Raw genomic sequence first — 24786 nt, forward strand, 5'->3', positions numbered from 1 at the left:
TAAAACGCCGTGTTCGGGGCGCCTGGGTGGCGCAGTCGGTTAAGCGTCCGACTTCAGCCAGGTCATGATCTCGCGTGATCTCCCGTGATCTCGCGTGAGTTCGAGCCCCGCGTCGGGCTCTGGGCTGACGGCTCGGAGCCTGGAGCCTGTTTCCGATTCTGTGTCTCCCTCTCTCTCTGCCCCTCCCCCATTCATGCTCTGTCTCTCTCTGTCCCAAAAATAAATAAACATTGAAAAAAATAAAATAAAATAAAACGCGGTGTTCTGGAGCATGCCTGCCTCATCTGTGTGGAACCTCCTTTTCAGCTCCCGCTGCTGCTGCCCAGGTTTGACGAGGTGTATGCCCGCTCCTACTGCTTCTCCGCCCACTATATCTACCACTTGCTGGTGAATGGATACAGATTCACCGAGGAGACCTGGCCCCAAATATATTTCAAAAAAGAAGTAAGTCAAGGCACGGGTTGTTTCCTCCCCTTGCTCTCAAAAGCTTTGTGTGTAGACGTGCGAAAGGAATGTAGAATTTACAGGGGGAGTGGTGGTTTCAGTTCGCTGAAGGGAAGCTGAGGAGACTTTGGTCCCTCGTGACCAAAGAAACGACAGCGGAGAACTCAGAGGAGGTGTCGCGGGAGACCCTTCCAGACGAGGCAGTGGTCAGAGGCCAGGTGCCCACGGACCCTGAGCTCCGCGAGCGCAGGACTTGTTTCATTGTTTTCATAGTCCTCCATTCAGCACGGGACTGAGAACCTAGAAGGTGTTTACTAAATGTTTGGCAAGTGTATAAATAAATATGTTAAGGATTAGACCTTTCATACTGAAAAGAAACTTTAAACATAACAGTAATTTTTTTTTAATTTTTTTCAACATTTATTTATTTTTGGGACAGAGAGAGACAGAGCATGAACGGGGGAGGGGCAGAGAGAGAGGGAGACACAGAATCGGAAACAGGCTCCAGGCTCTGAGCCATCAGCCCAGAGCCTGACGCGGGGCTCGAACTCACGGACCGCGAGATCGTGACCTGGCTGAAGTCGGATGCTCAACTGACTGTGCCACCCAGGCGCCCCTGAAAAGAAACTTTAAACATAACAGTAATTTTTAAAGAGGATAGTAATTAGCTGCTCTCCATTTTACACAGATGTCAGGGTAACGGAGAGTATTAGGGATTCATAGCAGCAGTAAGGAAGAATTTCTCTTGGAATGTGCCTGAGGTCACTGTGTGTACGTCAAGCGTCCGAGGATGGTCCGAAGCTGCAGTCATAGCTGCTACTAGGTGACTGCTCGGTCTGTCACCCTCCGGGCCTTGTTTCCAGGCAGGACTCAGCCTTGCGGACATGTCCACGCAGCACTATGTTCAGGTTTGGGGAAAATATTCTCATTTCAGGAATAGCTGGTATAAAGCCGGAAGCCAGTATGTTCAATATCAGCTTTAGCAATAATTAGGATAAACCAATCAATACCCAGCATGAGGCCTGTGATTGTCTACTTTTACATAAAGAAAATTGAGTCATCCCGCAAAAGATGAGGCTGTCTGGAGACACAGGGACTGTTGATGGCATGCACTCTCTAAGCTTTGCTTGTAATGAATCTAATTAGCAGGAAAGTACATTGAGAGAACGGAAAGTGACTTCCTCTTGAACACCAGTTTGGATGGATACAGAATCCCAGCTTTCGAGTCCCTTTCCTTTATTCATAAAGAAGTGTATATATCGTTAAATTAGCATTCAAATGTAAAGGCATAAAAAAGACTTAGAAGATTTGCCACACTAAGACATCCAAAATATTTGTGGAGGAAATAAATACGAAGAGAAATAAATCCAGGAGGATGTTATAAAAATATAGGCAGTCAGAATAAGTGATATGGTGCCTTGAAGTTTGTTTTAAAAAAAGAAAACTTACATCAAAGAAAAGTAAAAGAGAAGAAACCATCCATAACAACCCAAAATTCAAGTATAGCTAATATCCAGTGTGAAGGGAGCAGGGTAAGGGGTCATAACATGCTCATCTTGTAAAGGAGGCCTTTATATATGTAACATTTTTAAGGCAAGAATGGAAAAAATAAATATAGGAAAATAGCACTGATTGAAAATTTAAAACTAAGACATTAGACGGAAGCCCAAATATATCAATAACCAAAATAATTATAAATGGACTAAACCTACTGGTTAAAAGACAGATATTGTCAGATCAGATTTTTAAAAATCAAGCATATGTCGTTTGTAAGAAAAGCCCTTAGGCGTTAAGCATAAGGACATGGAAAGATTAAAAGTTAAAAAGTTTTCTTTAACTATCAGGCAAACACTACCCCAAGAAAAGGGGTGGAACTGACTGTTTCAAATTTCAGTGGAGCTCTGTAATACCTGACCAAATAGTCTTTAAGAGGATCATTCAAGATACAGACGATTCCAACATAATGATACAGAGTCCATTCTGAAGACTGTAAATTCTAGACTTTTTTTGTATCTAATAAAACAGCCTGAAGACATGGAAATGAAAACTGATGGAACTAATGTAAGAAATGGCCAGAGTCTGTGCTGCGTGTTTAAACTGACCCCCTGGGCTTAGAAACTGGTTCTAGATTTATGTAAGCTGCTCATTACCCTCTTTCTTTAGCCACAGACACTTGTGGACCCAACAGTAGAAACACTCTTGCTGTTATTAACTGTGCCCACATTCCACTTGGCTGTGACAAGGCTGGGAGGATTCTGACGGCTTTTCTCCACGGTGCAGAGAGGGTAGGGCCCTGAGCCTCTGTGGTCTCAGTGACCTGCGTTCTAGCCCAGTCTCTGCAGTGTCTGAACTTGGGCAAGTCCCTTGACCCTAGGCCACAGCTTCTGGTGGGTGGTTCACGAGGATGACAGTGGTGTATGTGTGTAACTTTTGCCTCGAGCCCCGTCCTCAGAACGAAGCCATCTTTCTATCATACAGGTGGGGAACAGCAGCATAGCCTGGTCTTTGGGCTACATGCTTAGCCTGACCAACCAGATCCCAGCCGAAAGCCCCCTGATCCGCCTGCCCATGGACCCACCTGCCTTTGTGGGCACCCTCGCCTTCTTCACGGCAGTGGCCTTGCTGTGTCTGGCGTTCCTCGTGTACCTGTGCGCTTCATCCGGGAAGCAGAGGCGCTCCCAGCATGCCTTCGACCACACAGTGGATTCTGAGTGAGCCTCTTGAAGCAGCTCCTGGAGCCTGAGGGCTGCCCGGAACCAGCCTGGGTAGCAACAGACAACGCGGGCGAAATGTCCATCTTCGGGAAATGCGACTAAAGCCAAATACCTAGGTTACGTGCCTCTCCGATAACTAATTTATGCCAAAGCACCTCTTGGGGAGTCTCTCAACTGTTTATTCCTCCAGAGACCCTACCACGCACTTGTTGACCTACTGGGGAACAGAGGAGAGACAGGCCATCAAAGTCAGGCTCTTTATTCCAAGTGCCCGAGACGAACAGTGAATTGAGACTATGACAGTTTAATGTTGAAGAATTGACCTCGGGGCTCAGTTTGCATTTCTCCTTCCACAGAAACGCCATATTCCTCCCGGCAAGTTTGGAAGCTGGCAGGCACCCATGAAGCATTTGACACAGATATGTCGCTTTATGGTTTCCTCCCGTTGATTCTTAACCAAAACTTAGCAATCCCATAAGCATTAAGCTCCCTCAGTCTACTAGCATAATAGCATCTGGGGGAGAAGACTCCATTCCCCCGAGGACAGTGGCCATGGCCAGGCCCTGTCATTCAGGCGGAACCCAAAGGACAGAGACGCACAGCAAGTCTCCCAGGATACTGCAGTGGGAGTCCCATTCAGGGCTCCGGTTGGTAGACTGCAGCCTGTGTGTGTCTTCATTCTCACCTCCCCTTCACGTTGCTGTGTCCTCCTATAAAACATTTACTCCTAGCGAGGCTACCATGTTCCAGATCTTTTTGCCTTTGCTAGGCTTTCGCTTCGGGCTGTTTTCTCACTGGGTCATGGTGTATATGCTACAATATGCCATTCCGGCACGGGTACTTGCCGCTGTCCCAAGATCCCCTTGCTTACCGCCTTCCTAGATGGCAGGCCTCTGTGCGATAGCATCATCCTTCTTCACTTTGGGGAAAGAAGAGGAGACTGCAGGGACATCTCCTTCCGATAGAGGATGAGAAAGAATCCAGCAAGTGGCTACAAACTGAAAATCAACGTTATTCCAGATTGTTGTTTGTTAGCTGCATGTGGAATAAAGGACTCTTTATTGGCAGCGTGTGTGTGACCTTGCAAATAGTATTTTGTTTTCTCCTAAGGACCCAAGGTGGCATTTATGAGAGGAAGTTCTTAAAATGAGGAAAATTTTCTTAAGAATAGACTTTCCTGAGCTAAGAAAATTATGCATTAATGTCACCTTCATTCGCGAGAAGTGAAAGTGCTTCCCTTTGATAAAAGCCGTTGGCTCCTTGAGATATTTGAGTCACACATTTCTGTACCTTATTTGACACTCAAAAGTGGGGATGTTAGAACCTGTCACTCAGTTCTTGACGCCTACCCAGAATGGCTGCTCCCTTCCTAAAGTGCACCTTTGCCTGTGCCCCACCTTTGCCCGACCTGGCCTGTGGTTCATCTCCCCAACTGTCCAAATAATGCATATTTCTCAAGCCCTAATTCTAGCTCTGCTTCTTCCACAAAGCTTTCTCTACACACACACACACACACACACACACACACACACACACACACGTGATCTATCTCCTGGATCACCTTTTAAAAACTAGTTAGGTAAATGTTTATATTCTTGATCTTGTGTGTGCACATGGCTTATTTCTAAAATAGACAGTAGGCTACGGAACGGCAAATCCCACCCTTTATCACTCACTCCTTCATTCAACAGACATCCAAAAAACACTTACGATGGGCCTAACACCTTGCCAGGCGTGAGCTTGAATTTAGATACGTGCCAAGGATGTACTATACTCAACATATTTGTTGATTGATGTCATTTCCATAAACGACTGAAGGGTGGACAATAAAGTTTAGAGATATCAGATGAAAATAGCATCCAAATCACCAAGATTTTGCAAGAAAAAAACAGATATGTCTGTGCAGGGAAGAGGGCCAAGGTTTCATGAAAGCAATGTTTCTGGCTTTGGAACACGCTGATGAGGTGTTTTGGGCTTTCTGACATGTATCAAAGAATTCTTACCAGATGGACCATCATGAAATCTGCAGTACAGGTAACAACCTATCTAGTAAGAACTGTGGTAAGCAGAAGCCTAACATGGCCCCCATCACCTTGCCCTCTGGTGGTACTCCGGAGATTACGTCGTTACCTGGCAAAGGGATTTGCAGATGTAATCACTAATCAGTTAACCTAAATACGGAGAGATTATCCAGGTAGGCGTTTTCTCCTCACATGAACTCTTTTCAGGCAGGGGATTTGCTCCAGAAGTCAGAGAGATTCAAAGCGGGAGGAGGATTTGATGTGCTGTTGCTGACACGAAGACAGAGGAGGTCAGGTGTGAGAGAACCCGAGAGCAGCCTCTGGAAACTAACAGCAACCTTGGCTGACAGCCTGCAGGAAAGCAGGGGCCTCAGGCCTACAACTCCAAGTAACTATGTTCCACCGGCAACTGCATAGACTTGGAAGTTTTAGATATTAGATAGATAGTGTTAGAAATTAGATATTTCCCCGGAACTTCCAGTTAAGAGTTCCACCAGATTGACACATCGATTTCAGCCTTTTGAGGGCCCTAAGAGGAGAACCCAGGTGACTTTTGACTTATGGAACCGGGAGGTAATACATAGGTGTGGCTTGAGGCTACTATGTTTATGGAAATTCGTGACACAGCAATAGAAAATTAATACTACAGAACCCAGGCCCCAAGACTCCAACCAAAACAAGTGAAAATTTCAAATGTAATTTAAAAAAAATTTTTTTTAAGGTTTATTCATTTCTCAGAGACAGACAGAGCGTGAGCGGGGGAGGGGCAGAGAGCGAGAGGGAGACACAGAATCTGAAACAGGCTCCAGGCCCTGAGCTGTCAGTACGGAGCCCGATGTGGGGCTTGAACTCATGGACCGAGAGATCATGACCTGAGCCGAAGTCGGACGCTTAACAGACTGAGCCACCCAGGGGCCCCCAAATGTATTTGAAAGTGATTAGGTATCACAAATTGTGTCTACTCTTTAGAATAACCATGTAGGAAAGGCATGGGCTCAGAGGTAAAATAACATCCAACATCACGCAGCTAGTAAGTGTTTTGGGAGGTGGAGACTGAGTTGAGATTCTGGTTGAATCTAAAACCCATTATTTCTGTCACATTTCCCGTTCACAGGGAAAGGCAGCGTCACATAGCAGATAGGAGTCTGACTTTAGAATGTTGTAGTCCAAATTACTCATTCACGTACAGACACTTGACTTATGACAGAGGTGTCATGGCAGAGCAGTGAAAAAGATGTGAGACAATTGGATATCCATATGCAGAAGAAAGGAAATTCGACCCCTTCCTCATACCATTTTCAAAAATTATTTGCAGGCTGGTTAAAGACCCAAGTGTGAAAGGTTGACTTACAAAGGTTTTAGAACAGAAAGGAGGAGAAAAATTTTAAGATCTTGAGTAAGTGAAGGGTTTATTTAGCATTATACAAAATGCATTAACCGTAAGAGGATATGTATACATTTGATCACATTAAAATTAAGAAATTCTGTCCCTCAAAAAAACACCATTGTAAAAGTGAAAAGACAAGCCACAGAGTGGAAGGAGTTATTTGCAACATATATAACTGATAAAGGACCAGTTTCCAAATTTCATGGACCATTCCTAAATTTCACTGAGAAAAAGGCAAATGATCCCATTTTCCTGAATGGGCAAAAGGCTTGAAAAGCCATTTTACAAAAGGAGAAATCTAACTGTCCAATAAATATGGAAAGGTGCTCAACCTCATGCACAGATCAGGGCAACGCAAATTAAAACTATGATGAATTGGGGCGCTGGGTGGCTCGGTTAGTTGAGCGTCCAACTCTTGATTTCGGCTCGGGTCATGATCTCAAGGTTTGCGAGATCAATGAGATCAAGCCTGAGTTGGGCTCTGTGCTGACAGGGCAGAACCTGCTTGGGATTCTTTCTCTCCTCTCTCTCTGCCCCTCCCCACCCATTCTCTCTCCCTCTCTCTCTGTCAAAATAAATAAATAAACATTAAAACAAACTACCATGAATTAACACAATACACCCATTGTTTGACAAAATTAAAAACTCTGACAACACTGGGGCGCCTGGGTGGCGCAGTCAGTTAGGCGTCCGACTTCAGCCAGGTCACGATCTCGCAGTCCGTGAGTTCGAGCCCCGCGTCGGGCTCTGGGCTGATGGCTCGGAGCCTGGAGCCTGTTTCCGATTCTGTGTCTCCCTCTCTCTCTGCCCCTCCCCCGTTCATGCTCTGTCTCTCTCTGTCCCAAAAATAAAAAAACCTTTAAAAAAAAAAAAAAAAAAAAACTCTGACAACACTAAATGTTGGTGAGTGGGGAACAACTGGAACTCTCAGGCACGGCTGGTGGGGATGTGATTTAATGCAACCATTCTGGTATTGTCTATTAAAGTTGAAAATATGCGTACTGAATGACCCAAAAATTCTAGTGCAAGATATATACCTTAGACCTACGTGTTCTAATGTACACCAGGCTACATGCCTAGGAATGTTTTTACCAGCGGCCAAGATGCCTATTGCATAAAATGGAAGGGTATATTGTGATGTATCTGTACTAGAAAATACCATAAAGCATGGAAACAGAAGAACTGCAAATATATGCAAATATATGGATGGATCTTGCTAAGATAACTTTGAGGGTAAAAAGCAAGTCACAAAAAAAATACATATATAGTATAATTCCACTTATACAAAGTTCAAAAGCAGACAAAAACAAACACAGAAGGTAACTCTTAAGGAAATCAAGGAAATTATTACTCTTAACTTTAGAAGGGGATAAATGAGTGTCTTAGTCTGCTAGGGCCGCCATAACAAAATACCAGAGACTAGGTAGCTTAAACAATACACATTTATTTTCTCACAGTTCTGGAAGCCAGGAGGCCCAAGACCAAAGTGCCTTCTAATTCAGTTCCTGGTGAGAGCCCACTTTCTGGCTCGTAGACAGCCCATCTTCTTACTGAGGCTACACTTGGCCTTTCCTCTGTGCTTGTGTTGGGGGGAGAAAGAGACACTGAGCTCTCTGGTATCTTTTATTTTAAGGGCACCAATCCCATCATGAGGGCCCCACCCTCATAGCCTCATCTAACCCTAATTACCTCTTAAATGTATTTTAGGTATTTTAGGCATTAAAGTCATTACCTCTTAGGTAGTAAAGACATTACCTCTTAGGTATTAAAGGCATTACCTCTTAAAGGCATTTTCAAATGCCATCATGGTTGGGGTTAGGGCTTCAATATCTGAATATTGGGGGATACAAACATTTGGCCCATAACAATGGGACTTCTGGGGTGACGGTGATGTTCTATAACTGGCTAGTAGTTACACGTATTACCTGTATTCAACCATTTGTATACATTTATTTACTTATTTATTTACTTAATTTTAGAGAGAGCATGAGCTGGGGAGAGGGGCAGAGGAAGAGAGAGAGGATCGTAAGCAGGCTCCATGCTCAGCACAGAGTCCGACTCAGGGCTCAGTCCCATGACCCTGGGATCATGACCTGAGCCAAAATAGTCAGACACTCAACCGACTGAGCCACCCAGGTGCCTCATCAGCCGTTTATATACTTTCTATTGTCTTACATGATATTAAAAAAATAAAAATTGTAAATCTAGGTTAACTCAAAGACTTTCTACCTCTATGATCTTCATAAAGCCTTTAAACTTCTTTGAGCCTTGATTCCTTCATATATAAAATAAGGATAATACCTATACCTCATGGGATGGTTATAAGAAAAGAGAAAATTTAGCACATAGCCAGTGCCTGGCACGGAGGATAGCCAATGAATTCAAGGTTAAAAAGTATTTGTTTCGCCCACTTATTCATTTATTCATTCATTCATTCATTCATTCATCATAAATTTTCCAAAAGTCTACTCTGTGCTAAGGGCTGGGCCGCGGCATGACTGAGGTTATAGAAGCCAGACCAACTTCTTTCCTTTGGAAACACATGAGACCTGAGGCCCTCTGCTGGAGCCACAGAGAAAATCCTTCCAAGACGGTGTTTGCTTTTTCTCTCCCTAACTAAAGATGCTGAAAAAAAATCACTCGTTCAAAAATATTTTTAGTATTATAAAAGAATGTGACGATTGGAGTTCTGAACGTTTGATGATATCAGGAAACTGCTCTGCATTTTTGTTTAGGTGAGATAGTGAATTTGTGGGTATGTCTCAAGAATCCTTCCCATTTAGATACTTGCTGAACTATTTCCAGATGAAATGAGTGATATATCTCGTAGATCAGTCAGGGTTTAGGCAGAGAAAGAGAACCAGTAGGAGATACACGTCAAGGTACAGTTTTTCCAAGAAATTGGCTTGTGTGATCACGGGGGCTGAAGGTAAGTCTGAAATCCACGGGGCAGGCTGTCAGGAAGGGCGGGCCGGAACCCGAGGGCCTGAGCTAACGCTTCCATCCACAAGTAGTCAGCCATCTGAACACCTGGTGAAAGGTCATTCTAAGCTCAGGACATAGCACGTGCAAAGATTACATGCAGAATTTCCTCTTGCTCAGGGAGGCCTGGCTCTGCTCTTAAGGTCTTTCAACTGATTTAGTCAGGCTCACCAAGATTATCTAGAATAACCTCCTTCACTTAAAAACTCTCATTATGGGCTTTACTCACATCTGCAAACCTTCATAGCAACGCCTGGATTAATAAATAACGAGGGTCTGTAGCCCAGCAAAGTTCACACATAAAGTTGACCATCACCTCCCTGTCATTTCCCCACCTCCTGGGAACATCAGTGAGGAGACACAGTAGGATAAAGAAACCCAAAGCACTGAAGTATCAAGTCTCAAGCCAGCTAAGACACCATAAGTACTTTTCCTGGAGCTAAAGGCCATTCTATCTTCTCTGTCCCTTTACTCGTTCAGAAATGACTCTGTCCACTGGTGCAGGAGCATCAACCTCACCCTGGGATCCCAACCAACCCTCCAGCTCTCCCTACAAACTTCCTACATCTCCGCCACCCTTTCCCCAAGCAGACAGCCCGACCTTCCTGAGGCAAACTCATTCTACAGGCGATAAAGGAGCATCAGCGGGTTCCGACACAGCCATCACGGAGGGTGCTGCTTCTGTATCATTCTTCCAGAGCTCCGTCGGCGCCCCCAGAGGAAGAGCCCTCCCCTGTTCCCAAAGGAGCACAGAGGTGAGAACAAACCAGATCCAACTCTTCTGAGAAAGAGGCTGCCCTAGCCTATGGAGCCCAGTACTGCCCGGAGAACTCATCCCAGTCTGCAGCACTGAGCTGCGAGAGGGCAGTTTCATGAGAGAAGAGCTGTCCCAGGCTACAGGTCTTTGAGGGCAGAGGCTGTCTTATTGACCACAGGGCCTTACTTAGCACAGGGCTTGGCGCTGTGTAATCAACAAATGAGAGCTATAATCATTATGTGTATGTGCTAGTTTGCTAAATAAGTGAATCAATGAATGACAGTCTCACTACAAATCTCTTAGCACCAGGGTAGTTAACCACATATACAAACTTATAATTTACAAGATATTTGTCACAACTTCTATCCCAATTCAAACTACCAGCAATGTTTAGGGAAATACAGAGAGATTTTTTTTCTTTCCTTTTAAAAAAAATTTTTTTTAATGTTTATTCATTTTTGAGAGACAGAGACAGAGCACGAGTGGGGGGGTGGGGAGCAGAGAGAGAGGGAGACACAGAATCGGAAACAGGCTCCAGGCTCTGAGCCGTCAGCACAGAGCCCCATGCGGGGCTCGAACTCACGGACCGCAAGATCATGACCTGAGCTGAAGTCGGACGCTTAACTGACTGAGCCACCCAGGTGCCCCCAGAGAGCTTTTAAACCTTGATTTCAGGGGCACCTGGCTGCCTCAGTTGGTAGAGGGACTCGTAATCTCAGGGTCATGAGTGCAAGCCCCAGATTGGGTGTGGAGTCTATTTATAAAGAACAACAACAACAACAACAACAACAACAACAACAACAACAAAACACCTTGATTTCAGACAGGAAAGGAGATTTAAAGGTTCAGTAACGCAACCAACGTCACACAGCCAGAGAGGGACACGGGATATGTGAACTCAGGGCTGACTCAACAGCCCGTGTTTCTTCCCGCAAACCCCACTGCTGCTCTGCCAGGCACCCAGGCACACTCCTCATCAAGTACGTCTTTTTTCACTCTCTGCAGGTCCCCTTTCCCTCCCTTTCCCTTGCCTCGGGTCCTATACAAGGATTCCTTGACTGTACTAATGATTCTATAGTAGATATTGTTGCTTAGAAAGAAAAATGTGCGGGGTGCCAGGGTGGCTCAGTTGGTTGAGCGTTAGGCTCGGGTCATGATCTCGAGGTTTGTGAGTTCCAGCCTTGCATCAGGCTCTGTGATGGTGGTGCAGAGCCTGCTTGGGATTCTGTCTCCCTCTCTCTGCCCCTCTCCCAGTCACATGCAGTCTCTCTCTGTCTCTCTCTGTCTCTCTCTCTCTCTCTGTCTCAAAAAAAAAAAAAGTGTACTTGGGTTTCTACCCAGAATTTCTCTGCAAAGTTTTTTTTAATGTTTATTTATTTATTGAGAGAGAGAGCATGCACAGGGGAGGGCAGAGAAAGACAGAGAGAATCCCAAGCAGGCTCTGCATTATCAGCGCAGGGCCCAATCCAGGGCTCAAACCCATGAACTTTGAGATCATGACCTGAGCCAAAATCAAGAGTCAGATGCTCAACCAACTGAGCCACCCGGGCGCTCCTCTCTGCAAAGTTTTAATCCAATAATAGCAGGGAAAGAAAATGTACAAAGCCACTTGCCTTTAAGAACTCCTCATGAATTCTAATTTCTTTACTGAACCACAGTGATTAAGATTTAAATATATTGAGCACCCCTGCTTGCCTCTTATGAAATTGTCCCTCAACCTGACTGCATTAAAGGTTCACAAGATTCACCTCCTCTAGTACAAGGTCCATTACACTGGAAAGCCTTTTAAAAACAATCATATAAATCAAATAGCAAAACCCCAAATTATGTTCAGCAGATGCATTTTCCCTGGGCCAAGTTCCAAGTACCAGTTATAAGCTCAGCAACTCAGACAGCATCCCAACCACTCTTGTCTGTGTGTGTGTGTATGCGTCAAAGTCATCCAAGACCCGATGCCTAGCGGCTGTCCTGAGGAATTCATGTCAGAGCCAACCCAGGCAAGCCTTTGCTCCCTGGCAGAGTGCCTTGTAAGGTTCAGATTCTCTTCTGCTGCAGGGTGTACATGAAGAGGCATAGCGGCCAGGCTAGAGACAGCTGTACCGATACAGGAGTCGGAAATGAGGTTCAAATGTTACGTGCGGTATCAGCCTGCTGAGAGGCAAGGACTGGGTATATGAAAGGATGTACTCAGCACACAGTGTCATCACCGTAAAGTTGAACGTGCTGATAGAATAAAAAAAAAAGTCTTGGACTGCCTGGGTGGCTCAGTCCGGCTCAGGTCTTGACCCCACAGACTTCGGCTCAGGTTGTGACCTGACAGTTCGTGAGTTTGAGCCCTGCATCAGGCTCTCTGCTGTCAGCACAGAGCCTGCTTTGGATCCTCTGTCTCCCTCTTTCTCTGCCTTCCCCCCCCCCCGCCCCCCGCGCTGTGCTCTCTCTCTCAAAAATAAGTAAACATTTAAAAAAAGAATAAAAAAGGTCTTTCAGCACCCCTGTAGGTGCCTATTTCCAAAGAAACTTTGATGGTGATTGTACACTTAGCTGTGAAAAGGCTCAGATGCTTAGTCTGCCCCAGCTGGCATTTTTCTCTGATGCTTCTCTCTCCCTCCTCCTCCTCCTCCTCCTCCTCCTCCTCCTCCTCCTCCTCCCAGGGATTCCCCCTACTCATTCAGGAATGCCTGCCGCAGACCCAGCCTAGTGGTGAAGTGCTCCGAGAATGCCTTTAGCCATCCGTGACTTTGCCCACAGTATCTAGAACCTTGGTAACTGGTTCCACTGCACAGGACCAAATAATAGTGAAACCATCTCCCTCATCTTAGAGGTCAAGAAAAAGACCGTGGGAGAGCTGTCACAAACCGTGGCCAGCTGGCCATTGATGGGATGATCACCCTCTGGCAAATGAAACCCCACAGGAGTTCCTCTGATAAACCCCAGACTGCTGTCGTCTGCAGGGGACTCTCAGTCGTGTCAACAGCCTCTACAAAATCAATTCGATCTTAACAAAGTTCCACCTTAACTGCTGCACCCTGGTGAAAATAGCACAGCAAGAAGGGGAGACTTCCTTTGAAAGAGATACTGGTGCTCCCATCTATGATTACACTGAGGAATGTAGCTGCTTTTACCTGTTCCTGGAACTTGTTCTGGATTTAGGGGCCTATTAGCTTGACCAGTTCACTCTGCATTTGTTCAGCAGTTTCCAGAGTGCACAGGTAACATCTTCCTTTAACATTGGGTCCAGTTCTGTAATATAATATGAGAATGCCTATATAATCTTGGTGTTAGTGAGCCCTCCATGCAGTGGAATATTCTGTCTTCCACCGAGAACAAAGAGTTTAATGATCTACTTTAGGGCATGACAACTTCTTTCTGTCAACAGCTTCTTATACGCAAAGGCAACAGAAGCCTCCACCTTTGCTGGGGCCTTGCCGTGTTCCTTAGATCTGCTTCATTTCCCAAGCATTTTCTTGGACCAGTCTTTGAAAAGCACAGAAACCAACACTACCTCTTTGGTTGCTAAATACAAAAGACAGACCACAAAATACCCGATCCAGGCCTTTGGAGTATTGGACAAGCCTGTATTGCTGAAGGATCTGGGTGCTACAGCCCAAGAGTCCGACCCGTTCCAGAGTCCATCATCTCTTAGGGAACTTGAAGCTGGAAGTGAGCAACCAATGGGTTGCTAAAATAACCTTCATTTGCTCTTACTCCGGTCCCCGGGATTTAATAGGCCATTGTCTTCCTCCTTATGGACATCTTTCTCATCCCAGAATATGTGGTTTGTGAGTGTACCTCCTGCTTTACAACATAAAAGATCTAAAACTTCCCCATTGATAAAAAACCTTCAAAGTTCTTTCCTCCTATAGCTATCATCAGCATTTCTGTGAAGTAAAAATTAGCTCTGACTGGGGAGTCTGGATGGTGAAGTCAGTTAAGCGTCCAGCTTCAGAGCAGGTCATGATCTCATGGTTTGAGTTTGAGCCCTGAATTGGGCTCTCAGTCCGCTTCAGATCCTCTATCCCCTGCCTTCTCTCTGCCCCTTCCTCGCTCACAATCCAAAAAAAAAAAATTAGCTCTGAGTGAGGAAGTAAAACCTGCATGGCTCTTCCTTCGGGCAGAAAAAGCAGATACAAATAAAGACAGCTAGGGTTGCCTGGATGGCTCAGTTGGTTAAGTGTCCGACTGTTGATCCCAGCTCAGTTCTCGATCTCAGGCCTGCGAGTTTAAGCCCCATGTTGGACTTCACACCGGGCACGGAGACTACTTAAAACAAAAAAAAAGACAGCTATAAAGTTAAAAAGAAACAATATTTCTGCAACCAATGCTACCTCCATAAAATGTCATAATAACCTTGTTTTTAATCTTTATTTTTGAGAGAGAGAGAGAGACAGAGCTTGAGCAGGGGAGAGGCAGAGAGGAGACACAGAATCCAAAGCAGTCTCCAGGCTCCCAGCTGTCAGCAAAGAGCCCCATGAGGGGCTCCAACACCAGAACAGTGAGATCACAACCTGAGGCAAAGTCGGATGCTTAACCAACTGAGCCCCCCGGGAGCCCCAATAACTTTCTTTGACTGATTGCTGCTTTCTTACTTATGGAGAAACTTTGTTCTCTAAAATCAAAGACTCTCAGAAACTTCGGTGTTTGAAGTTTTATCAGTAAGAATGAAATAGCTTCAATTTGCCATCCAGGTGCAAAGCCGCAGAAAAGGGGTTTCTGGACAACACTCTCAAAGAAACAGGACCATGGGTCCATTTTGCTGTCTAGGACTGATATTGTTCCCTTTACACAGTCCTGCTTTGCTTTGAGTCTATCAAAACAGTGTTCCATTGCCATTCATCTAAACTTCACATCTCCCTCCAGTCCTGTAACTTTATTTGCTTAAATGCCCCCTGATGTTTGTGGTGTGCAGTCTCCCTCATTACTATGAATCAACATACCTGATTTTGTAGGACTACAGGTTTATTCCCGGTGGGTTTTGGTTGATTGGGCTGAGACACTGTCTTGCTCAGCTTCGGGGCTCTTAACATGGAAATTTTGATAACAGTTGTAACGTGCGCTTTTTTTTTTTTTTTTTTTTTTTTTTACTCCTAAATATATTATGCCAGGCAGGCATACACATGACTACCGTGCCGGTTTGGTCGTAACTGGGATCGGTTCACATCTCGGAAAGGTTACCCGGTTCTGGGTAGCTTTTGGTTCACATCTTGAACAGGCTTAGATTTCTCTTTGGGGACATCGACAAACTTGGCTAAACTGACGCTTCCATCCCCCGTGACTGAAAGAAACAAACGAGACACACCTACTCAGCTGAAGCTGACAGGCACTCTGGGGAGCAGCTGGTTACAGGTGGACAGCTGGCCGTGCCGACACCCGCAGGGACTCTAAGGGGAAGTCGGCGTGCTGCTGCCGTCCCCCGCGTCTCCCAGCCTAAGCTGGGACCAAGCGCTACTCCCATGCTCGGTGCTCCCCTGACAGGCACCCGAAGGGCGCCTGCCCTGCCCCTCACATTGACCTCTTCCCACAAGCAAGCGCAAGGCGCAGCTTGAAGCGGACATAGCTTCCCACACATCCCACGCGAAACACCAGCTAAGTGTGCCCGCGGACTGCCACGTGGGTTACCGGTGGGGGCTGCGGTGCGCCCTTCCTCTCGGTGATTGGACGGGCCGGACGGCGTACGGCGGGGGCGTGGCCCCGCAGGGAGGAGCCAAAGGAACTACTGAGCGCATCCCTGGCGTGGTCCAGGAGTTGCCCTTCCTCCCGGTGATTGGACGAACTTGTTAGGTGTCCCGGAAGGGGCGTGGCCAGCCACCCCGCCCGTGTGTTTGATTTGGTAATTTGGTTTCTGCAGTCTCGGCTGTTAAAGATCTCCTTCCTCCTCCTAGGACGTTTGTGACCCGGCGAGGTACACAAAGTTTGCTTGGAGAGTTGCCTATGCATTCTAATGGAGCTTCGAAGAAATCTGAAAACCGCCTTGGGGTTGCTTGGGAAGGGATCTTGACGTTACAGGTGGGTGAGAGAGACCCTGGTCCTTGTCTCACAGAGTAGAAGAAAGAATCTCCCGGACAGCAGAGAGTTGTGCAAAGCGATAGAATTTATTGAACGAAAGTACCAAGCTCTTGAGAGGTAGAGGGGTCCCAGCTGGGTTGCCGCCAAGGACTTTTGTCTCTGACTTTTTATTGGGACCTTATCAGGAACTGGATAAAAGCCTGTGAAACTCTATTCATGGCACCTAGCATGGGCAGGTCTGGAATCGTTTATCTTCCCCCCCCCCCCCCCCCCCAAAACCCGTCCGCAGTTATAGCCTCCCACTCGCATCTGCAGCCAGGGGCTGGGGGCACGGTGGACTCAAGGAGTAGGACAGCCGCTGCAATCAACCTCTGGAGGGTACCTTTGTATCCCTGCCTACTGTTAACCCTTTCCCTACTCATTGAGATGCTTCTTTAAGGACATGCTGTCGTTCTTAAGGGAGAGTGGGGATCCTATTCCAGGAAGAGGGGGCACAGCTGCATGAATGGCCGCCAGACTTGTAGCTACAACGGGATTGGGGTGACGGACGCAGAATTGCCAGAGGGAAGAAGCTAGGAAGGGGTTGGGGTGAGATTGTGGGAGGCCGTGAATGCCAGGCTAGGGAGTTTGGACTTCATCCTGCAGAATAGGGGATAAAAAGAAACATTGGAAGCACTTTAAACAGGAGTGACATAATCAGATAATGAAATTAGGAAAATAATTCAGTAATTGTAGAGAAAACTAAAGTGTTTCTCCAGGCGTGTTTCAGTGCACCAGTTGGGGAGCTTGTTTTTAAATGCAGGTTCTTACCCCTCGCTAGGCCCACAAATCAGAACATACATTTGGGGAAAATAAACTCACAAGTCATAAGATTTGAGTTTTCACAAGCTGAACACACTGGTGTAACCAACACCCAGATGAAGAAACATCACCCACAGCTCAGAAGCCTCTCTTCCCCACCCCACCCCCAGTCACTACTGCCCGCACCAAGGGTAAACATGATCATTACTTCCGACGACAATAGATTGCCTGTTTACTATTTTGAATTTTATATAAATTAAATCATATACCATACGCTCTTTGTATCCATCTTATTTCACTTGGTGTCATATGTAAATTCATCCATATTGTTCTTGTAGTTGCTGCCCATTGCTAGCAACTTTGATCCATTCTCTTATTTATGACCTTTCAATAGTTTCCAGTTTGGGGCTACTAACAAAAAATGTGCTATGAACTTTCTTACTCATGCCTTTTGCTTTGTAAATTATAAAGCAAATTACCAAGGCCTAAAGACTAATTCATTCACTACCCATTTACTGAGCCTACTGTACAAAGAAAAAAATGGCCAAAGTCCTGTTCTCATGGAACTTATCGCACCTGCTGCAAAACTACAACCTACATGGACAGAAAAATAAGTCAACAATTGCAATTGTGATAATGGTTCTGAGGAAAACATAAAATTGAGCTAGAAAAAGAGGAAGGGCGCTAACCTGTCTTTTTATGTGATAGGTTTAGTCTCTCAGAAGAACTATCTAGAAAGAAATACAAGAGATGAGCTGGCACTGCCATGCAATGAGTGGGAACAGAGGGAAGAGCATCCCTGGCAGGGAGTCACTATGTGCAAAACTCATAGACCAGGAGAGAACTTGGCCTGTTAAGACCAGCGCAGCTGAAACACAATGAAGATGGGAAAGGAGGGTTGGCACAGGTGTGTTTGAAATTAGGCGCATATGATGCGGGACCTTGTAGGCTAGAGTAAGGAGTTTAGGTTTTATTTTAAATACTATAGAAAGCCAAGCCACTGAAGTGTTTTAACAACGAAGTGATATAATCTTAATTTTTTTTTTTTTTTTTTTAAGGATCCCTCTGACTGATGAGCAGAGAATAGATTAAGGGAGGCAATGGAGAAAGCAAGTCACTTAGGAGGTGGGTAGAGCAGTCCTGGAAGATACTGGCATAGAGTTTAGAGGAAAGGACTGAAAGATATTTGGGAATTGCCAGTACAACGATCACCTTAATCCAGCAATGAAAGGTAACACTGCATATTTAGACAAAGAGATATCTTATGCATGTATTCTGACATTTTGCATCAAGTGGCACAGCATTTCTGCCAAAAATGCATAATCGGAATCTGACAAGTCCATATTGAGAGACCTTCTCCAAAACAACTAGCCTGTATTTTAAAGATTTTTTTTTAATTTATTTATTTTGAGGGGGTTGGGGGAGGATGGGTTAAATGGATGATGGGCATTAAGAAGGGCACTTTAAGGAAGGATGAGCACTGGGTGTCACGTAAGAGATGAATCACTGGGTTCTACTCTTGAAGCCAAGACTACACTGTATGTTAACTAACTTAAATGTAAATAAAAATAAAATAATAAAGTTTATGTATTTATTTTGGGAGAGTGAGAGCATATGAGAGTTGGGGAGGAGCAGAGAGAGGAGACAGAAAATTCCAAGCAGACTCCATACTGTCAGCACAGAGCCTGATGTGGGGCTCCAACTCGAGAACTGTGAGATCATGACCTGGACCAAAACCAAGAGTTGGATGCTTAACTGACTGAGCCACCCAGGTGCCCCTGAAGACCGTTTTTTAAAATGTTGATTTATTTATTTGGGGTGGGGGGCTGCTGCGAGTGCTCGAGAGAGGGTGGGGAGGGGCAGAGAGAGGAGAGAATCCCAAGCAGGCTCTGCGGTGGAAGTGCACAGCCTGAAGCTGGGTTTGATCCCACCAACATGAGATCATGACCTGAGCCGAAATCAGAGCTGAAGTTCGACTGACTGAGTCACCCAGGCGCGCCTGGCCTGTAAATTAAAATGTATTATGAAAGACAGGCTTAGAACTATTACAGATTTTAAAACACTAAACGTGACAGCTTCCAACTTGTGATCCTCCGTTAGATCATGAACCAGGAAAAAAAAATTTATTTGCTTTAAAGGACATAAGTGGGACGACTGGTAACACTTTAATAAGGACTGCAGAATAAACGATAGACTTAATATTATTTTCCTAAGTTTGATTATTGCACTGATTATGTAAGATAATGTCTTCGTTTTTTAGGAAATAGTACATCATGTCTAATAGGTACATCATGTCTAACATCCTCTCAAATGGGTTTAGAAGTAAATGACAGAACAGTAAAGCAAACATATAATGTTAACATTTGGGGAACGTAAGTGAAGCTGTTTGGGGAATTATTTGTACTGTTTTGCAACTTTCCTGTTAAGCCTGAATTACTTTAAAATAAAAGGTTAAGGGACGCCTGGCTGGCTCAGTCAGTAAAGCATGTGCCTCTTGATCTCAGGATTGTGAATCTAAGCTCCACCATGGAGCCTACTTAAAAAAAAAACAAACAAATAAAAGGTAACAGAATTGCTGGGATCACTTAGAGGAAAAACAAAACAAAACAAAACTAGTACTAAGCCATGAGTAACAACATTTAGACAAAAATCCGGGGTAGTTAGGAGAAACGGCAGAAAAATGGAAGAATGTTAAAAGAAGTCAAATGGAATGCGGACACAATTCTATTGAAAGTTACAGCTTCTGTGCTCTTCTTCATTCTCAAGTCCTACTAGATGACCGTCCTGCCACTAACCAGGCTGGCACACCATACACCACTGCTCCGGTCAGCCAAAACGCAACAAGGCTCAAACCAGCTCCGCCATGTTTTCCCAGTGAGCATGCGTGCGCGTATGCGCGTACTACCCTAACCAATCAGTGCTCGCGTCGGCGGCTCGTTAATCGCAGGGGCGGGGCGGCCTTCTACACATCCGCCCGGTCGGGCGGCCCTTCTTCCTTCTCGCTGAACGCCGCCAACATGGTGAGTATTGCTGCTGCGGCCTCCGGGTGTGGCGGCCATGCCGCTCCACCTCCGCCTCGGAGGGGGAAGGAAGGCGTGGGACGATGTCCAGCGGGACTTAGGTAGCCTGGGGTGAGGGTCCCGAGGCGGGTGGGCCACGGAGTTTCGGAGCTTCCGAGGCGCCCGGTCGAAGAGCGCGTGGAAGGCCTTGCAGGCCCGGCACGCCTGGGCCTCGCGTGCGCGCGGTAGCCGCCAGAGCTGGAAAGCTGGAGCGGCCCGGGGTCTGCCGGGGCCCAGCCGGCCTAGGGCTGTGCAGACCCCATGTGCTTGGAGCTCCATCCCGCGGGAACCGGACTTTGGCGCCGCCGCCTCTGCGTGTTTTGTCCATTCATCAGGTCGTCTTATGGCACTTGGGCGTGTTCCCCAAACGTTCTTTTTTGCTGTACTTCTATTGCTTTTGGATTGCAAAGCCTTATAAACTGACGAGTATTTTCAATTTCAGTAAGTCTTTCCATCTCCCTCTCCCTCGATTTTAGGTGTTCAGGCGTTTCGTGGAGGTTGGCCGGGTGGCCTACGTCTCCTTTGGGCCTCATGCCGGGAAGCTGGTAGCGATTGTAGATGTTATTGATCAAAACAGGGTAAGTGTAAGGAAAAGTAGCACAACTTCACATGCCAGTGACTGATCTGCAGTATGATGGCAATGGTAATTTTCCCAATGGCCCTCTTGAGATAGGAATGGAACAGCTTGTAGCTTTAATTTACCATTGAGAAACACGCAGTGCCAAGTGGGGGTTTCATGCACAGGCTTGAATTGGCCAGATGTTCTTGGGTTTGAGTATTACTCTGCCACTTAAACTGGCCAGACCTTTTGACTGACTGTGGGCTGAAACAGTTGGTGAGGTTTAGAGGAGTTCCTATGCGTAAAGTGAGTGTAGAACAAAGCCAGGCACACGGAAAGCCCTTGTATGCTTTTGGTATTTGAGAACCATGAACTAAGTGACCAAAGTTTGCGAATCCTTGTTTGGGGTACTATTATGTTTTGCACTGAGATTTTTGATCTTATGTGTTCTAGGCTTTGGTTGATGGACCTTGCACTCAGGTAAGGAGGCAGGCGATGCCTTTCAAATGCATGCAGCTCACTGACTTCATCCTCAAGTTTCCTCACAGGTAACTATATGCCAGTCAACACCACTCTCCCAACTTTGTTTATACTAGTAAAAGTTTGCTTCATCTAATTCAGAAAACATTTTGCCATTTTGTTTTCTTGAGAATGTAGCATACAGTGTTGAAGAGAAAGAACAATTCAGAAGAGGGGTTTTCAGTATAGACATGAATGGCCTTTGTTTCCTTTTTTATTTTTTTTCCACCCTGCTAGTTCTCTGGCTTTGTCATTATCCAGGTTTGCCATCTTTTTTCTTGCTTCCTTTCAGGATTTACACAACAAATACCACCCTGGGGAATTCTGGTCTCCCAGACACATTGTAGTCACCTTTAGCTTAAAGAGCAAAAACCAATTTTTGTCTCTTCCAGTACTAGCTGTCATTAGTTCAGCTTTTAGTGTGTGTCAATTATTAAGTATTTAACCTACATCATTTCTTTTTGACAGCCACTAAAGCGATTCTGTTTCCAGCTACTTACAGGAAATAGAAGATATCAATAGTGATTTTTTTTTTCTTGACATGGTATAGATTATGGAAGTTAAAACACTGTGATGTGTTACTCTAAAGTTATTTCGACTGCAGTGACGGTTGATGGCATGGAACGTGTGCTGTCACGTGTACTGCTGGTTTATTACGCATGCAGGGTTTTGATACTTCAAGTATTTGAACAAAACTTCAAAATTATTAGATTTTTTTGTTGTTTGGCTGTCTATCTTTAAGCATTATTGTACAAGATAAACATTAGGCCTAAGGATTAGCTTTATCTCATTCTTTATGAAAAGGAAATTGCTTTCTATACATCCACTGCACCAGAGTGATGGTATAGACAAGGTCAGAGGTAATTTTATATCCAGAAAGATTGGTTTGCTTTTTTTATTACTATTATTATAAAAATTGTATGTTTGAGGGGTGCCTGGCTGGCTCAGTAGAGCATGGGACCTCTTGATTTGGGAGTTGTGAACCCACGCCCCATGTTGGACTAGAGCTTACTTTAAAAATAAATAGGACCATCCTGGTTTAGTGAACAACATTCAAGTGAGTAAAAGACCTAGTGTGCCAAGTGGTATGTGGTCTTTGGAGACAACTACAGCCGGAAGTGTGATGAATGAGTGGGAAGGGTGCTTTTGGCTTGTTTTGCTTAAGCTGTTTAACTTAACAGGGTATAAATTGTGCATTCAGAAGGCTCAGAGCTGTCTTTGGGTCTGTGTGGCTTCAAAGTTGATTCCTTAATCTGGTCTTGGCTCTTTCTAGTGCTCGCCAGAAATATGTCCGACAAGCCTGGCAGAAGGCAGATATCAATACGAAATGGGCAGCCACAAGATGGGCCAAGAAGATTGAAGCCAGAGAAAGGGTAATGACTTAGGGTGACTTGAATTGTGACCTTTTCTTTTATGGAGGAGTGGTAGGTGGTGTGAGCGATCATATATTTACTTCCTTTTTCACAGAAAGCCAAGATGACAGATTTTGATCGTTACAAAGTCATGAAGGCAAAGAAAATGGTAAGTTTTAAAATTGTTACAAGATTTTTGTATTCTAAATTTTTTTAACATTTATTTATTATTATTGAGAGACAGAGCATGAGCGTGGGAGGGGCAGAGAGAGGGGGAGACACAATCCGAAGCAGACTCCAGGCTCTGAGCTGTCAGCACAGAGCCCAGTGTGGAGCTCAGACTCCCAAATCGGGAGATCATGACCTGAGCCGAAGTCGGATACTTAACCGACTGGGCCACCCAGGCGCCCAAGATTTTTATATTCAAACCCTAAAGTCGGTAATTCAGATTGCCCAAGCTTGGTAGACCAAAGTTGAATTCATAGGGGTCTTAGACATAAGGCTTATTTTCTGTGCGTATACATTCTATACATACAGGATGGAAAAAATAGGTTTTTGTGTGCATATGTGGTAAATAATTTATGTTGAAATTTTTCAGAGGAACAGAATAATCAAGCTTGAAGTTAGGAAGCTACAGAAAGCAGCTCTCCTGAAAGCTTCTCCCAAAAAAGCACCTGCTGCTAAGGGTGCTGCTGCAGCAGCTGCTGCAAAAGTTCCAGCAAAAAAGATGGCCGCTGCAGGCAAGAAGGCTCCAGCCCAGAAGGTTCCTGCCCCAAAAGCTGCAGGCCAGAAGGCAGCACCTCCAAAGGCCCAGAAGGGTCAGAAAGCTCCAGCCCAGAAAGCACCTGCTCCGAAGGCATCGGGCAAGAAAGCATAAAAGCAGAAGAGGCTATTACAAATCCGTAATAAAGGTTCTTTTTGACACGCTGGCAAGTGTACTTGATCTATGACATAAAGTCTGTTGCCAGGGTCAGGATTATGGCGCAGATTGATAGGATTGTTAATGTTACCATTTAAGGGATGATGGTTCTCTGGTTCCCTATCATTTTCTAACCAAAACCTGGCTTTGGAGCCTTGCTGGGATTAATGAGGACAAAACTCTTCTTTGTTTGGTGATATTAATAGGCAAATGGTGCAGAGTAGATAAGGGAAATACAGGCAGTTTAGGGTTACCTGTCCTTTCCTGAGGGGTGGGGAGTTATCTAGGTAAGTGGGGATCTTCAGCTGGAACCTGAAAGAAAGCTGGTATAAGGAGAAGGGTGGCAGGAAAGTCAAGAATGTGGTGGACTGGCTAAAGACCCCAGAACAAAATGGCAGGTTAGCGTTTGATCCATGAGGAGTGCAACAGGCCATTGAGTGTTTTCCAATGGAGTGATCCCTCAGATTTAGGTCATGTTGGACTGAATCTTAAGGGAACGTTTACTGGGAAGGTCAAAGGTGTGGTACAGATGTGGCAGTATTCCTCACCTTGACTGGTACAAACCAAGTAGCTGTAGTGCCATGTAGGAGGCCTTCATGGATTGGGCTGGAAGGAAAGTAAGAACCAAATGTGCTAAGGTTTTCTGGTTTGTACTTTGGCTCATTGCCTGTGGAAGAAAAAGCTGGAGCAAGGTTATTCACAGGATAGGTACTACACAGACTTAACCTGATAGTCTGGTAGATAAAACCAGGATGTTGACAACCTGCATTCAGATCCTGGCTCTGTCACTTAAGTGCTTTGTGGTTCAGGCATGTTGCTTATCCTCAAGCCCAGTTTCCTCCTATGCGGTGTGCTTCATGGAGTAGGGAAGTAAATGGTGATTGGACAGCCCAGTGACTGGTTCATAGGAGCGGTGGTAGTTATGACACAGCTCTTAAGGACAGATTTGGGGTTCGTGGGTATGTAAGCAATCACTCAAGATGCCCTCGGGAAGGAGACGAATAGAGAAAGATTGGGAAGGAATGATCAGAGGTGGGAAACCAGGAGGGGGACGTGGAAGCCACAGAACGTTGGGATTGTCAACGTGAGAGGGAGAGGGCAGTGAGTGAAGAAATGTTACATAGAGTTTGGAGGTTTTGATCTTGTAGTTGGAGTGATGGACACGTTTGGATTCTTCTGGAAAAGCAGCTAGTTGGGAAGGAATCGGTTTTTGAGAAAAGACAGAGGGATTAAGGAGCCTAAAGGAGGAGGGATTAAGAAGTTATACAT

General features: G+C 45.3%; 2 protein-coding genes across 4 annotated transcripts in view; both read left to right on the forward strand.

The window, feature by feature from the left end:
- ENTPD3 (ectonucleoside triphosphate diphosphohydrolase 3) overlaps positions 1 to 10195 on the forward strand; it is a 43281-nt gene extending 33086 nt beyond the window's left edge. Inside the window, exons 9-10 of one of the 2 annotated variants that reach the window (XM_040479870.1) lie at positions 307 to 444; positions 10029 to 10195. In XM_040479870.1, the coding sequence (XP_040335804.1) occupies positions 307 to 444; positions 10029 to 10034 (144 nt within the window). In that variant the 3' untranslated portion in view covers positions 10035 to 10195. Of the gene's footprint in view, positions 1 to 306; positions 445 to 2922; positions 4227 to 10028 lie in introns of those variants that run through there. The other variant, XM_040479869.1, reaches the window with a different exon arrangement.
- Positions 10196 to 18318: 8123 nt separating this feature from the next.
- On the forward strand, positions 18319 to 23527 carry RPL14 (ribosomal protein L14). Of its 2 annotated transcripts, XM_040479872.1 has the most exons (7): positions 18319 to 18340; positions 19876 to 20129; positions 20645 to 20746; positions 21181 to 21275; positions 22520 to 22619; positions 22714 to 22767; positions 23197 to 23527. In XM_040479872.1, exons 1-7 carry the CDS (start codon positions 18334 to 18336, stop codon positions 23473 to 23475), a joined length of 891 nt encoding a protein of 296 aa, XP_040335806.1. In that variant the 5' UTR covers positions 18319 to 18333; the 3' UTR covers positions 23476 to 23527. The 2 variants fall into 2 exon arrangements, with proteins under 2 accessions (XP_040335806.1, XP_040335805.1); XM_040479871.1 differs by lacking the exon at positions 18319 to 18340 and having other exon boundaries at positions 19800 to 20129.
- The last annotated feature ends 1259 nt before the right edge of the window (positions 23528 to 24786 follow it).

This window comes from Herpailurus yagouaroundi, unplaced genomic scaffold (genome assembly GCF_014898765.1).
Source record: "Herpailurus yagouaroundi ecotype Mexico unplaced genomic scaffold, PumYag 159, whole genome shotgun sequence".
NCBI lineage: Eukaryota > Metazoa > Chordata > Mammalia > Carnivora > Felidae > Herpailurus > Herpailurus yagouaroundi.

Bases quoted from the DNA above. Each gene is read 5' to 3' on its own strand.
- RPL14 (XM_040479871.1), top strand. From the start codon at position 19,815: ATGGAATGCGGACACAATTCTATTGAAAGTTACAGCTTCTGTGCTCTT. The intron at 20,130-20,644 runs GTGAGTATTGCT...CCTCGATTTTAG, and splicing joins CGCTGAACGCCGCCAACATG to GTGTTCAGGCGTTTCGTGGA. The intron at 21,276-22,519 runs GTAACTATATGC...GGCTCTTTCTAG, and splicing joins ATCCTCAAGTTTCCTCACAG to TGCTCGCCAGAAATATGTCC.